Source organism: Denticeps clupeoides, chromosome 4, assembly GCF_900700375.1.
Source record: "Denticeps clupeoides chromosome 4, fDenClu1.1, whole genome shotgun sequence".
Lineage (NCBI taxonomy): Eukaryota > Metazoa > Chordata > Actinopteri > Clupeiformes > Denticipitidae > Denticeps > Denticeps clupeoides.
In genome coordinates this window covers 2,787,344-2,802,925 of record NC_041710.1, presented here as the reverse complement: position 1 = coordinate 2,802,925, position 15,582 = coordinate 2,787,344, and the positions used below count along the sequence as shown (strand labels likewise).

At 47.7% G+C, this 15,582-nt stretch overlaps 1 protein-coding gene across 2 annotated transcripts in view; it reads right to left on the bottom strand.

The window, feature by feature from the left end:
- Positions 1 to 15,073, bottom strand: part of insra (insulin receptor a) — a 38,750-nt gene extending 23,677 nt beyond the window's left edge. The window contains exons 1-2 of one of the 2 annotated variants that reach the window (XM_028975760.1): positions 14,854 to 15,073; positions 10,269 to 10,817 (exon numbers count right to left, since the gene is read on the bottom strand). In XM_028975760.1, coding sequence (XP_028831593.1) covers positions 10,269 to 10,817; positions 14,854 to 14,929 — 625 coding nt within the window. In that variant the 5' untranslated portion in view covers positions 14,930 to 15,073. Of the gene's footprint in view, positions 1 to 10,268; positions 10,818 to 14,293; positions 14,306 to 14,853 lie in introns of those variants that run through there. The other variant, XM_028975761.1, reaches the window with a different exon arrangement.
- Between the last annotated feature and the right edge of the window lie 509 nt (positions 15,074 to 15,582).

Here is a 15,582-nt window from a genome sequence, read left to right as displayed (position 1 = left end):
CCGCCACGAAGGTCATATTTGTTCAGGTGTCACTGCACAGTACGGTGCACCACCTCTCCAGAGTCTCCCTTTTGCCCTCGAACCTTTCAAGCGATTAAAGTAAAGTTAATGTGACTTGGAGGTGAACTGTAAGAACGGCTCACAGTACAGGTGAACTGTTCCATGAGCCGCTCTTCCAGTCCGCCGTCTTCTAGTACAGCGTTTCCCAGGCCTGGTCCTGGAGGAACGCTTGCCAAACGTCTTCACTCAATTGCCTAATAATGCGTGCTGCAGGTTGCGAAGCCATGCGGGTTGGAAAGAAATCCAGGACCAGGGTTGGGAAACCTGTGCTAGTAACTGCGTGAGCATCAATTACCTTGAGAACCAAGTGACATTTTGGGTGAAGCTGATGTGTGTGTGTGTGTGTGTGTGTGTATATATATATACACACACACACAAAATTTGTTTTTATTTATTTATATATAAAATGAAAGCTCTCGATCAGCCCTTTTTCTTATTTAACAAAAAACAACTGACTTACACAGACACACTTAGAAATGTAAAATTAAAGAAGCACTATGTATACTGCTGCATGTTTAAGGGAAGGAGATAATAGATCTATTTCATAGATAATTTATTGAATTTGGTAAAATTTCACCCCTCGATTAAATTGTTCAGAACACTCAGGAGCCACGGCTGTAGAGTTTTTGAGTCAAATTTACACAATGTTTACAACCGTGATTGTGAATATAGCTCAAGATCCTAATCACATTTTGGAACCATGATTAAAAAAAAGAAAACTCCCAGAAAACTCAAATATATTAGGGGTAAAAAAGAATTGCGTCATCTTGAACTTTTATGATCAAGTCATCTTCTGCTCACTACCAGTAAATGCATTAGAACTGCAGCAGGGATTAATGTTTGTTAATCTAAAACATGGGTGTCCCACATCCCGTGAGATAACTTTATATAGATCTATTATTACGTCCCGGCATTATGAGGCGCTGATAACACACAAACTACAGATCCCATAATGCAGCACTTCAAATGCGGTCTTTACACTGCCGCTTAGTTTGTCACCACTGCATTATGGGATCTGTTGTTTGTGTGTTATCAGCGCTTCGCATCGCCGGAGCATTAATAATAGATCTATATAGTCATCTCTCGGGAGTTTGACACATGTGATCTAAGCGAAGCAGCAACCTGTGGCCTTCTGGGAAATGTGGTTCTGTTTTGGTGCTCATTTGACACAGGATCACCCAAGGGACGAGTGTAACTCTTATCGGCTTACGTTCAACTGGATCCTGGGCAGACGAACACAGAGGGGGGGGGGGGAGTAACCGGCCAACGGAGCCAAATCCTTTCCTGTCATGGTACTACAAGCCAGTCACATGAGATCCTGTCCCGGGAGCTGGCCGTCCCTCAGGACTTGCCGGTCACATTTAAGCGCCCGCTTCGGCTAAATAAATAAATAAATAAATGAACGAACGAACGAATAAACAGGCCCGCCATGCAAGAGCACTAAGTGAAATCTCAATTTCGCCCGGATGACCTGTGTGCAGTGCGGAGCGTCCCAGGGAGGCCCTTATAAAGTTACAGTCAGAGATTTGCTGCTAGATTGCACTCGACCTTCTGCAAATGCCAAACGTGTGTGGCGGGTGCACGGGATAGCAATTAAAATTCCAATCCCATGACAAGGGCCGTACGGGACGGCTTATAAATAAAGAGGAGGATGAGAGGCGTGAGAGGCGGCGAGGAGCAGACGAGCGTGTGTGTGTGTGTGTGTGTGTGTGTGTGTGTGTGTGTGCCTCCACTACCAGGGCAGGCTACAGAGAGGGGTACAAAGCATTTCATTATAGCGGCAAAGATGGAAAATTGGATGCTCTTAATTCAAATTATTTAACAGTTTCGAAATTTATCACATGATCAAAATTTGCAACACAGAAGCCATAAATCTTTTTGGCACATTTCTGCATCGATTTTATCGTTCAAAGCGAACGCCCTCTAAACACCATACGCTGGCTTGATGCTGTCTAATGCTCATTGACGTTTAAACATAATCAAGATTAAGTGGAAATTGACGGCAAGAAAACGTTGCATGCAGCATTTACAGTGTGGACGCTATGAAAAACAGTCAGCGTTCAGCCCGAGCTCACGTGATGCCATGAACGGCAGAGAAACGCCTGGTTCAGATGTACGTGTGAACACCCATCTCACGGATTTATTTGAAAACATAATGAGATGTACAAAAATTGACAGGATGCATCGTGATGCATTAATTATCGTAATCAATGTACTTAACAAAAAAAGGTGAAATAAGTGAAAACATGTTTTATATTCTAGTTTCTTTGCTCTGATTACTGCTTTGCACACTCTTGGCATTCTCTCCATGAGCTTCAAGAGGTCGTCACCTGAAATGCTTCTCCAACAGTCTTGAAGGAGTTCCCAGAGGTGTTTAGCACTTGTTGGGGTCCAGCTCACCCCAAACCATCTGGATTGGGTTCAGGTCCGGTGACTGTGGAGGCCAGGTCTCCACTTTTTGTTAAGTACAGAACTCCACATGTGTTCATTCATAGTTTTGACGCCTTCAGTGAGAATCTACCAACGTAAATGGTCATGAAAATAAAGAAAACACGTTGAATTTGAAGGTGTGTACAAACTTTTGGCCTCTTGGTAAGATTTAATATTGAAAAATGTGTGTGTGTAGTCAAAAAAATTCTAAGATTCTAAGATACAAGTTTTTTTGTATCAATTAGTATCAATTTCAATATAAATTAGTACTGGTATCGATACTTTCCAGTTTTGCATCTGCCGGTTCATGGAAATCACCGGCATACTATAACAATTTGCCCCTCCCCTGGTGACCTGGAGGACCCAATGTTCACATGAAAGTATTTCGGATATCAACCAGATGAACGGGGAAAAAAAACAATAAACGGACAAGCCAATTTTCAACAAGCACTTCACAGTTGTCGCGGTCAAAGACCATGTGAAAGATGATCACAAGTTTCCAGGGGGGAGTTAAGTTGTTCAAACATAATACGAATACTTTAAATCGTCACAGCCAAGCAATACTGCTGAAGTAATTAAACTATAAGAATGGCTGTGTCTTCACTTCTCTCTCTTGTAATGATCTAATTGCACAACACGCATATATATTCCCTTCCTGAGTTTGGAGTTGCGTGTCAAAAACATTAAAAAACACACTTTTTCCATTTATTGGTTCATTTTTTAAATCTATTTTTTTTTATTTATTCATTCATTAATTTCTTCATGTAGTGTGTACGTATAAATATGTATATATACACGCACACACAATTGTTTCTTTTCCTCCCCTGTAGCATAGGAAACAGTATTGTGTATCGAGTACCATCACTGGTACAGAGTTTGAAATTTCAGTATTGTGACTGTGTATGTTCATATAAATGGGTCATCAAATGCTTTTGATAAAATTAATTCTTGTTTCAGCACATGGCATAACCTTTTACTTTTTGACCACAATATAATAACTTAGAATGTGATTCTACTTCTCATGTAATCCCTAACATACACACCCCCTTATACCTCTAAAGGGTCGTGTAAGATGATCCAGTGCCGATGGGTTGGTCATTCTGACCCAGAAATTCCCCGAAAATCCGAACACTCAGACCCAGCTCGAGAGCCACGTTACCACGGTAACTGCAGTCAGAGTGAGCGTGGTACTATGACTGCAAAAATGACATCCATCTGTATCAGTTACTCCTTTTCTACCGTAACTGTGTACAGGAATCATTACAACAGTGAAGTAAACGTTGGGTTAATTAAAACATAACTAATAAAATATTTATTAGTTACATGAATTGCTCTAGGTTGGGATGCATCTGGGATCAACAACAGGAACTGATGCAGGGGGGTCTGAAAGGCCTTTTCGCTGACCTCACCTCCGCCTCTCCGGGAGACCCGACTCACGTGGACGCCGAATCCGAACTCCGGTAGACCGGTAAACACTTTCATTAGCTGGCCAGCCGGCCTCTGATAAAGTGGCGAAGCCGCACAAACAAGGCGGTGACGCACACCTTGTTTTCCCCCTAAAATGCCACCCACATCCCTCCCCGGTGATGACAGGAAATCTCATTTTCCAACAACCGGAAAGCACCGCAGATGCGCCAGGAACACGCACTTGCTAATAACAGGCAGAAAACAACAAACCTTTGCAAATTAACAAATCATGGGCTTGAAAGTGCAAAGTGTCAAACTTAATGCGTTAATCGCTGTGATTAAACATTTAAAGATTTTAACAAATATTTAACAGCAAATGTCTACTCTCATGAAAACGATTATTTCTTTAACATTAATATGGGTTCCCCTTCCCTGTCTATGTTCCTGCAGTGGCTATAAATGGCGATAAACAGTGCTTTGGTCATTCTGCTTCACCATTGCTTCAGACGGTCGGATCTGGAATTGGTCCCCTTGTGACGTCATAAGGGGAAAGGTTACCTCCCATTTCTCATGCTTTTCCCACCCCTCCTCTAAAACATTATCTCCACTGACCATCATGGCTTCTAAATGTGTAAAGTTGAGCACAAACGTATTTTTTCAGTTCAGTCACGTGAGTCTCTGAAGAACCAGCGGGTTTCATTTTATTTAGAAAACATAAATGCCCCCTCAACTTCTATAGGGCGCTCTCCTCCCCGTCCCGCCTCTCATTAGCATTTAAAGCTACAGACACCGAAACGGCGCGTCCTGTTAAATCCCATTGTGGGACTGGATCAAAGTGGCTGTAATTCTGCACAAAGGCTGAATTTCAGAAAGAGACGTCAGATTCAAAAATTAGGGTACCAACGCAAAAAACATTTCATGCCAGGGGACCTTTAAACGCAGCTATATTTAAGTATGCCAACAAATGAGGGCGGGCAAACTACAAGCAGCGCAAAGCAAAGCTCCCACAATTCCGGCAGCGTATGACCTCTGGCCCCACACTAGTCTCTGTGATCGTTTTAAACATTATAGCAAATATCTTTCGAAATATTATTACCAAAATAAGACCAAATAAATTGATCGACGGCGTGCATTTTCCCTACAGATGGTATTAGCCATGGTTCCCGATCAGGGTCACAAAACTCGACAAACTGTAAAATGTTTTTTTCCGTGGCTGACACTTCCTTTGTGGCAGAAGCCATGTCCTGAACACAAATGAGCAATGTTACATTTACATTTGTGCAATGACTTGTGGGATTGGTCAGACTGCCAAAGAATAATCGTGGCATACCTTACCGGGGTGGATCTTTCAACACAACTGATTAGAATATGATCGGCGGGCACATTTACTTCTAAACTAAGGTCATTAAAGATCTCACAACAATACATAAATGAAACAGCTACATAAAAAGCCCTTATATTTCTTCACATTCTCTTGGGCATTTTAGTTTTTGGCATCTACCAGTGTGATTAAGATGGATTGTGTGTCTGTGCATTCAACCGGGGAGGACGAGAGTGCGAGAGTGCAAACACGCCGCGGCGGGAGAGACGCCGAGACATCTGTGGTAAACGCGTGACACCTCACACTTTCGTCCCGACGCGTCAGCTGACAAATGAGCCTGCAGATACGCTACAGCGTCGTGCAAAGGCGGGTGGGCGCCCGGGCTGAAATGCTGGTCGGCTGAGGTTTTCCGAATGCCGTGAATTAGTGGGATTCCTGCCGTTAGCCGTCAGAGGCGAGGTCGGCATCGGACGCCGCGTTTCGAACTCCGTATGTACCTGAGAGAGAAGGGAGTGCGAAGGGTGACGTTCGTCCTTCGCCAATGGCCAAGTTTAATGACGATTCTGGACTCAGCTGGACTTTAAACTCCCCGACATTCCATCCCCATGACGGAACCTTGAGCCGTGGATTTACACGTCGGCCCAAAATGTCAAGCGTGCAATCCGGATTTTGGCCGATTAAAGTTTAAACACCGGCCATCGATTTCTGCATTCAGTCACATGACACCCCGGGGCCAGCAGATTACAGAACGTTTATGGCTCTTGGAGGTCCAGATGAAGTCATGTACAGAAGTGGTCTGTAAATAGTCAACCTAGACGTGGCTCCTGAAGTCACCCGCGGGTCACGTCCTCCGCACGTGTGGGCGGGCGTGGCGGTGGGCCGCATCCGTTTTGTTATGTTGGGAAGTCGGATGTTTATACTAGATTCCGATGACCCTTCGCCGACTGCACTCCAGCAGCTCGGTGGCGGTCGTGTCAGGCACCAGGGCCTCCAATCACTCCCCGGGGTCCCATTCATAACACTCAAGTAGGAAGCGGACTCACAATGAGGGGAAACAATTGGGACGAACATTCTGTGAAGTTCTAAACATCCATTGTTCCGCGCCGAGGCCGAATTCGGCGCCAGGGTTTCCTCTACTGCACATGAACTGGGATCCAGTCACTCGATGTACCCAATCTTCCACCCCAGAGGTGACCCATCCTTCCTCTGGGAGTCACTTCGCATGTCTACACACACACACACACACACATGCAGCATGACAGTGTTAGTCCTGTTACCTAGCGCTGTTGGGAAAAACTTGACCTCCGATCCACTCTTACACACACACACACACACACACACACAGAGCGGCAACCGCGGACATCCTCCAGGGGTAAATGCCGTGTGTTACAGCCTCAAGCAAACACGCGGCAAAATGCAACCGGCAAGGTGGAAACGGATGTCAACAAGACTATGACGTTCGCAGTGTTAAATTCAGACACAAAACAAAACAAGAAAATCCTCTTCAAGGTGCAGGCTCAACAATGCATCATGAATAAGTAAATATGAAGGATGAATTTTTAATTATTACATTTACAGCATTTATCAGAGCGACTTACAATCAGTAGTTACAGGGACAGTCCCCCCCCCGGGGACACTTGGGGTTAAGTAAGTGGGGTGTGAACCTGGGTCTTCTGGTTCATAGGTGAGTGTGTTACCCACTAGGCTACTACCACCACCACCAAAACTCATGCAGAATGGCAGTTAAACTGGAGTCAAAAACCATGAAAACGTTCAACAACATCATGAAGACCATCTAAGAGCACCGGGGTTTTGTTTCAAATCTGCCTATAAAATGTATAATCAGTTCCTCCAGCATTTGGAGATTGCTGCAATTTGTGTCGATTTAGGCGTACGATAATAACAGGAGAAATGTTGAGGGTTTTACCCCTCTTTTTGTAAGAATCAAAGACGGTAATTTTGGTGAACAGGAGACATTGAGAACTATAATACGGGATTTTATAATGGACAAATATAATCAAAACAGTTGTTTCGCCTTACCAGGGTTTGTCGTTCGACAGTAATGTAAAGGGTTTTTTGTGATTATTTAATTTAGTAGAATATTGTATTTTGAAAGCACTGTGCATTTCAGGTTGTTATAAGTAGTTCGTATGTTTCACTTTGAAATTAAACATTTCACTATTAGTAATTTGTATGCGACTTTTCATTGATATGCAAGCAGGTGTCCTTTATCATATCGCAATATTAATCTCAATAATTGCAATATGTCTTTTTCCCCCAAATCGTGCAGCCCTACTCTCTTCACATTATTATTTTTATTATTATTATTTTCTCCTTTACGCTAGCGCTGTAGATAAACACTCGCACATTTGCCCAAGTCATTAGCCTGGCAGGCCTGTGGCGATACGCCTGTTAACTGGCTTTATTCGACTAAAGCCTAACCTACTTTCGACAGCAACAACACAGCCGGCGTCCAGCCGAAGACACGCGCACAAGTGACAGGTGCGTGGGCGTGTGCCCGGCCCGAGGGCGTGGCTGCTGACTCCGGCGTTTGTAATGGCAGCACGTGTCCCGCGAGGGATCTGTCTGACGAGATTTGCCCTCTCTAACGGCCTCGAGCTGGGAGGCTTCAGGAAGGGTACCCCTCATGGGCCGCGCAAACGAGCATACGAAGTGGTTTCCGTGCGAATGCCACAACTATGGCGCTAATCTCACATCTCCACATCTGTAGTCCCGGTTCCTTGGCTTGGTTAGACCTGCGTTGTTTGTAGGTTGGAGTAACGTGGTTTCTTATTATCCGCCACCCGGGTCAAGTAGGGATTTATTATCATCTCAGCCGCGTAAACTTATGCACCAAATGGTACAACACGAGCAGGGCCAATAAAATATGATGCATACACTGAAATGTTCTATATCTGCATACATATTTATATATTACATATTTGTATATAACGAATGCTGTAAAAAAAAAAAAAAAAAATTCTCTTTCTTTTTTTTTTTTTTCTTCTTCTTAGGGGGGGTTCCATTGATTAAAAAAATCAATGGCACATCTCAACTCTCTCCCCTCTTCTCACCTCTCTCCACTGGCTCCCGGTAGCTGCTCGCATCCTTGATGCTGCCTATATGGCTGTAAATGGAAGTCCTCTTACACCAACACACTAGTAGCTACACTCCTGCACGCCCTCTCAGATCTGCAACCGAAACAAGCCTAAAATTTCCCTCTTCACGGGGTCTCCGAACCCAATCGACTCTGTTCTCTTTTGTTGTCCCTGGCTGGTGGGACGACTTGTCCTGCTCCATTCGACTAGCCGAGACCACCACCACCTTTAAGAAACGTCTGAAAACCCACTTGTTCAAAAAGTATTTCAGACAAGTCTAACAACACACACACACTCACAAAAATAATAATAATAATAATAATAATTCGTCCAGCACTTAACAACTCCCGAACATGTTCTATTCTCGACAAGTTAGGCAAAATCTATAGAAACCGAATGAGAATTGCCTCTTGTAAGTCGCTTTGGATAAAAGGGTCTGCCAAGTAAAGTAAAGTAAAGTAAAGTAAAGTAAAAGGCATAAGAGGAGGATAGTTGTGAAGTACAGTTTGTGAATGCGGTGTGCAGCGTCCCATGTTGAAGCGAACATTAAAAAGAAATAATAATAAAAATAATTAGAAGAGAGCAAAACGAACCAAACATCTTGGGGGGAGAAAGACCAGAGTTGACCAATAAACCATCAAAGCCCCGAAATCTCATAAATTCCAGAACAGGGCTTTCCTTTCAAAACCCACGGACGGGACGCGGCGTAACGAACACCTGTAAACAGTTACGCGGGCTAAGGAGGACTCGCCGCTTAGTTCCGCTTCCTTCAGCAAGGTGTCCTCGCCTGGACACAGTATTTCGGCCCTAAGTGGGCTTCATGAAACTTGCCAGAAGGCAAACGCAGCCTATTGGGGGCCTGTTGGGACGGAGCTCTTAAAGGAAACGGACCCATATGAAGCTCAAAGGGTTCCAAACTAAACCAAAAAAAAAGAAAGAAAAAACTAGACGGCAAGTAATGAGCCGCCGCCCAGTACTCATTAACGCAACATGAAAGGGAATATCGGGAACAGTAATAATTTTTTAAAAAAAGGAAGTAAACCCCGAGGCTCTCCCGGTTGCGACCTTTCAGCCGCGCCGCTAAATAAACAAGCACCACGGGACTCGCAACAGCTGCAAAAAGCAAATGATAAAACTGATGGAAGGAGGAAAAAAAAAAAAAGAGAGAGAGAGAGAGAGAGCCTTTCGAAGCTAAACCCGACCTAAACGTTCCCTCAGGAAAGACGCCCCGGGACCGGATCGTGTCCGCTTGCATGGGGACTGTCGGGGACGCACGTTTTCTACACTCCAGGTTCCGCACAAACGTTCTTTTGTTGACGTAGGAACGCGTTAAGAGGCCTGGGAAGCCCAGACACGTCAACGGAGCAGATCTTCGCCGTGGCCTTCAGCAGATCAGCCTTCAGCCTCCGGGGAAGAAGAAGAAGAAGAAGAAGAGAGGAGAAAAAAAAAAAAAAAAAAAAAACTGCAGACGCGCACAAACTTTTGGTTCAAAGAGCACTTGCACAATCAGAGTTGTGGGTTGCGTAACGGCACGAGCCCGGCGGAGAGACACTCTCCCCAAGCGTTTCAAGTCGTGACTCCCGGCCCGGCGCACCCGATTGATAAAAGGTGCCTCGGCTCCGACACAGAAAGTCGGCGTACTTAAGCGCCGGTCACCTGACTTGGCGCAGGCTCGCTGGCCTTTCTGCGGTAAAGGACGGCGGCGGTGACGGGATCGCGCTCGTTTGGCTCTATTTGCATTTATGGTCAACCGCCTCTGATAAAAGGCCTGGTAGTGGCCAAGCGGGTAACACGCTCGCCTACGAACCAGAAGACCCAGGTTCAAACCCCACTTACTACCATCGTGTCCCTGAGCAGGACACTTAGGGGGACTGTCCATAAAAATCTAAAAAAAAAATAAATAAATCTTTCTCTGGAACGGCAAATTCAGGCGAAGCAAAAGTGGGACTCACTTCTCTGGCAGTGTTTCAGGGACCAGCATCGCTCGCTGAAGTGGTCGTTGATGCTGGTTTGGGGACAGGTGGCCTTCCCCTTGACCCTCCCCGGACAGACGTCGCCGCACTCGCGCTCGTTCTTGTTGGCCACGATGTAGTTGTCCTCCACGGAGTCCAGGACCTTCGACCAGTCCAGCGTGGACAGGTAGCAGAGGTCGGGGTTCTTCTCGATGCGCACCGAGCCGCGGGTGATGTTCATGAGGCTGTGCAGGCCGATCTCCTTCAGCTGCAGCATCTCGAACAGCACCAGGGCGTAGTTGAAGAAGAGGTTGTTGCCGCGAATGACGGTGAGGTTGGGGAAGAGGTCGCTGAGGCTCTCCATGCCGTACACCCGGAACAGCAGGAGGTAGTCGGTGACGACGGTCAGCCGGGGGAAGCTCAGGCCCCGGAAGTCCTCGGGCTTGGTGGAGAACATGAGCAGGATCTTCAGGTGGCCCTCTATCACCGTGCAGTTCTCCAGCGTGCGCAGGTTCGTCACGTTGTTTCGAATGTCCTTGCTTGGGCAGACTAAAGTTGGAGGAGACAGGCAGAAGATGGACAGATTAGAAGACAAACAAAACACACACAAACTAGACTGAGCAGATGCCATTTTATAAATATAAAGTAATCAATCATCGTGGTTCCACTTCCACACAGCTCTCCGCGAAATCCGCCGAGCTCGGAACGTGGTGAAGGACTCTCGCCACCCCTCGCGTGTCCCGTTCTCCCTCCTAACGTCTGGAAGAAGGTTCGCCGGAACACGGTTTAACTCAACAAGAATACACTTCCAGCCTTATGCACCTGATCTTTGCACATCTTGCACACGTTTGTCTTGTGTGTCCTGTTGGAAATATCCAACATATCCACGTACAAGCGTCCTACGCGATGTTGTCCAGTTCTACTTTTCACCTGTACGCTATTTAAGCTTTACTTTGAGTTAACATGGTTTAGATTAGTGTGTATATACATATATAGAAGACTAGGGTGGTAGTAGCCTAGCGGGTAACACACTCGCCTGTGAACCAGAAGACCCAGGTTCAAACCCCACTTATTACCATCGTGTCCCTGAGCAGGACACTTAACCCTGAGTGTCTCCAGGGGGGGACTGTCCCTGTAACTCCTGGTTGTAAGGTGCTCTGGGTAAGGGCGTCGGGTAAACGCTGTAAATGTAGATATTTTTATGTTATGAGTGCACTAATCTGGAATCTGATGCAGGTGCGTCCGGAGCAGAATTAAAATCCCCACAAAATGGGATATAAAACTGGACGCCAAACGTTTTCCTGATCAGATGATATCAAAAGCGCCCCGACAGGCTACGGGGGGTTCGAGTGGCCGACCGGCGGCACTCGAGCGGGTAAAGCGGCACTGACAGCTCCGTAATAAGCGGCCGCTTTCCGAGCGTCGCGACCTGCTCCTAAACCCAATTCCCTGCCGTGTTCGGCATTCCAGCCTTTGTTCAACGGGCCGCGCTCCTAGCAGCTGGGGCACTCTGGGTGCCGACGGACATCGGCGTTTCTGTGCGGCGAGACGAGCGGCCAAATGGGTGCTTTACTCCGAGGGCCGAGCGGGGCCTGACGCACGGACCGGGACACGGGGGAAATACCGATCCGTTAAATCGGCCCATTCCCAGTCAGGACAATCTGAAGGGCTTAGGATGCCGTGACATCATAATTTGAATATACGCCTCACGGTGCTACGCGAAACTGCCGTTCCCGTGTGGCGCGACAGGCGGCTTTCTCAGAACGTTTCAGACGGACAGAGGGGACGTGCACCCTGGAGACCCGGGGTGTTCCGCTCTGGACCCTCCCTGGCCCCCGCGCACCCTCCGGTAATACGCTTTCGGCTGGAAGATTATTTTTAGCGCCGCGTTCCCTACTGAGGATCCAATGCACTCCACAGGAACAGAGGCAGGAGAGGCAGGAGAGGGGTCGCGCTGGAGCGTATGTGCGGAATTCGGCAGGGGGTGGGGGGGTCAGCGGGGACGCGGAAAGCCTTATTTCCATCCACGTGGTCGCTCAGAGTTCACCGGCATCTGGAAAAATTGGGGTGTTCCCGATTAATCGCAACTCGAGACAAAGGAGCTCGAATCGGAACTCTTACAGGAGTAAGGCTGTGGCTGAAGGTCACAGGTCACTCGACGCGACGCAATCGTTTCTGACTGATAGCCGGAGAAAAAAAATTCACGGTTTACAGGACCACACTCAGATGGTATGCAAGATTTATTATTTATTCCATTCGACTAGCCGAGACTACCACCACTTTTAAGGGGCAGTGGTGGCCTAGTGGTTAAGGAAGCGGCCCCGTAATCAGAAGGTTGCCGGTTCGAATCCCGACCCGCCAAGGTACCACTGAGGTGCCACTGAGCGAAGCACCGTCCCCACACACTGCTCCCCGGGCGCCTGTCATGGCTGCCCACTGCTCACTCAGGGTGATGGGTTAAATGCAGAGGACAAATTTCACTGTGTGCACCGTGTGCTGTGCTGCTGTGTATCACATGTGACAATCACTTCACTTTCACTTTTAAGAAGCAGGTGAAAACCCGCTTATTCAGAAAGTATTTCAGACAAATCTAACACATGCATACATTGCACATAACAATACTATATATATATATATAAAATAATTTCTTCTTCGTCTAGCACTGAACAACCTCCGAGCATGTTCTTTGCTGACAAGTTGGGCCTTATCAGGGCTCTTAGTTTGTAAACTCAAAATTCTATAGAAATCGAACGAGAATTGCTGGTGTCTTCCTCTTGTAAGTCGCTTTGGAAAAGCGTCTGCTAAATAAAGTAAAGTAAAGTATTATTTCATATGGGACCAAGAAGTTCTTTCTTTATCTAGAAAAAGAAAGAGAACAAAAATATACACTTAGAACAGAACAGGTTCTAGTACGGAGGTTGGGGGACGTCCATGTCCTAGACATTTACTTTTTCAAAAAAGAAACTTAGAGCTCAAAGAAAGAAAGAAAAGGTTCCCCCGCCGGGGCCATGATGACCTCTGCAACTACTGCAACACTTCCGTTTTCAACATCGAACACTTTCACGAAACGGCCAACTCCGTCCTACAGAATCCTGACTTTTAAACAGAAAAAGTCGGACCAGATCAAATGAATGGTCCACAGATATTCCAAGTGTTCCACTGTACATGTGGAAATATAGAGGACGGACGGTGAGGTGTTCTGCACGAGCACTTATCCCCGTGCGCTGCTCACGAATATCCAACAACAACAACAAATGCACGCTGCCGACCCGACTTATCTCGCCGAATCGTGCAGGAAAACTACACGGTGTCCGCCTGTAACCGTCCCCTCGCCCTGCGGCGGGGCGTACAGCACTTCCTCCTGACCTGCCGGGCTGTGCCTCGGACTCTCGTGAGGGACTGTGCTCGGCGGTTTACGACGCGAGCGGCGACCGGACAGGTTTAAACGAGAAGGCTTGAACCAGGGGCCCGGATGTCTGAATCTCATTCAAAACCAGCGGCGAGTTGGCACTTACACACACACACACACACATATATATATGTGTGTGTGTGTGTGTGTATAAGAACACTTGACCTTTGATAGTACGCGCGGCAGAAAAAGCTGAAGTTGGCAGAGTGAGATGTTGTCACCGCGGGCCTTTAAATAGTCTCAGGTCTTCCCGCTGCGTCTCGAGAGGAACCAGAACCGGGGGGCCGGCCGAGCAATTACACAACCTGTTTACGTTCAACCCGCCCTCTCTCTCTCTCTCTCTCTCTGCGGGGCCTACACACGTTGCCCAATATCGCACACACGTACGAACAGCGGATCGCCACAACTCGCCGTCCACGGAATCCCACGATCGTTCGTGGCTCGTGCAAAGAGTGCACAATCGCATTAGGACCACGCCCGCCACCAGCGACTTGATCCGAGCGAGCGTGGCCTCGTGCACTTCGTCTCGTACTGCACAGAGGAAAAAACGCCTCCCTCGTTGTGCCCAGCAACGATCTTGCGCGTCCACACGCTTCCGACCTCGTCGAGATCCCACCTTTCAGGAGGAGAGAACGGGCCAGTGCGTGGCGGGCAGCAGAATGGCTGAAAACGGCCCGCCGTGGCCAAGTGTGTCAAAAGTGCGGTTATATTTATTTCTCTATTTCAGGAACACTTGAAGGCCCAAACGGGGAACCGCAAAAGAAACACGATCCGAACATTACAGATGTTGCCAATATTAAAAGCCACTTTGCTATGGACTATTACTTCGTAAAAGGTCTCGTCGAGGTGCTCCACTGTCACGTCACAATATTCTTGATCTTTACTAATAAAGATAAAGTGGGATAAAGAGCAATTAAACCACTTCGATCAATCACATTGATCTACACACAGCGCTCCTGGAAATAAAACTTATTCTGCAGCTGAAATCTCTAATACAGAAACATTCGACATTTGGTTCGAGCGTCGACGCGGGTCCGGACCCGCTCGCCTCGACCCGACGCCCGGCGGCGCAGCCCCGGTGAGGGTCGGGGGCGCCGGGCCGGGAGCTCGGCGCGGACGCGCAGCCCGACAAGGGCACGGGTACAAGCAGGAGAACCGCGGCGGTCGAATACTCACTTTCCCCGCGCGTCTGCCCGCAGCTCCACACGACGCAGAGCGCGGCCACCACAGCAGCCAAAGTCCGCGGCCGCATCGTGGCTCCGGCCGATTCCGTCCAAATGTCGTCCCGAAACAGTCCCGAGGAACCGCTGCGCGTCGCGGTCTATTAATGCAGCGGCATGCGACTAATAAGAAATAATATGTCGGGTTTCTTTTATGTTATATATATATTTAAAAAAAAAAAAAAAAAAAAAAGAGAGAGAACCCCGACTCGGTCACCCCCCAAAATGGGCGGAGAAGAAAGAAGTCCAGCGTGTTGCGGGAGGCAGCGCTGACGCGCGGCTAGCGGCCCCTCGGCCGCTCACAGTGGCCGCGGACGCGCGCCGAGCCGCCTGCGACCGTCACCGCGGGCCACGTCCGCGACGGGCCCCATTTGCCGGTCCGCCCCGCGGGCCGGGGGAGAAAGCGGACCCGCGGTTAGCACGAAGCTAACCGCGCGTCCGAAGGAATGGCCGCGGCGGCTAGCGAGTTAGCAGAGCGGCTAGTCGCGCCGTTAGCCGCGAAACGAACTTGTCGCGCTGTCGTTTCTTTATTAAAAAAAAAAAAAAAAAAAAAAAGAAGAAAGAAAGAAAAAAAGATTTTTTTTTTCTGTTTCGCTCCGGTTGCTTCTGCCAGCGTGGGGTCGGCCCCGTGGAGAGCTGGCGAGCGCGGCGTAGTAGAACGCCGCGGCCGTCCCGTCACGATGCG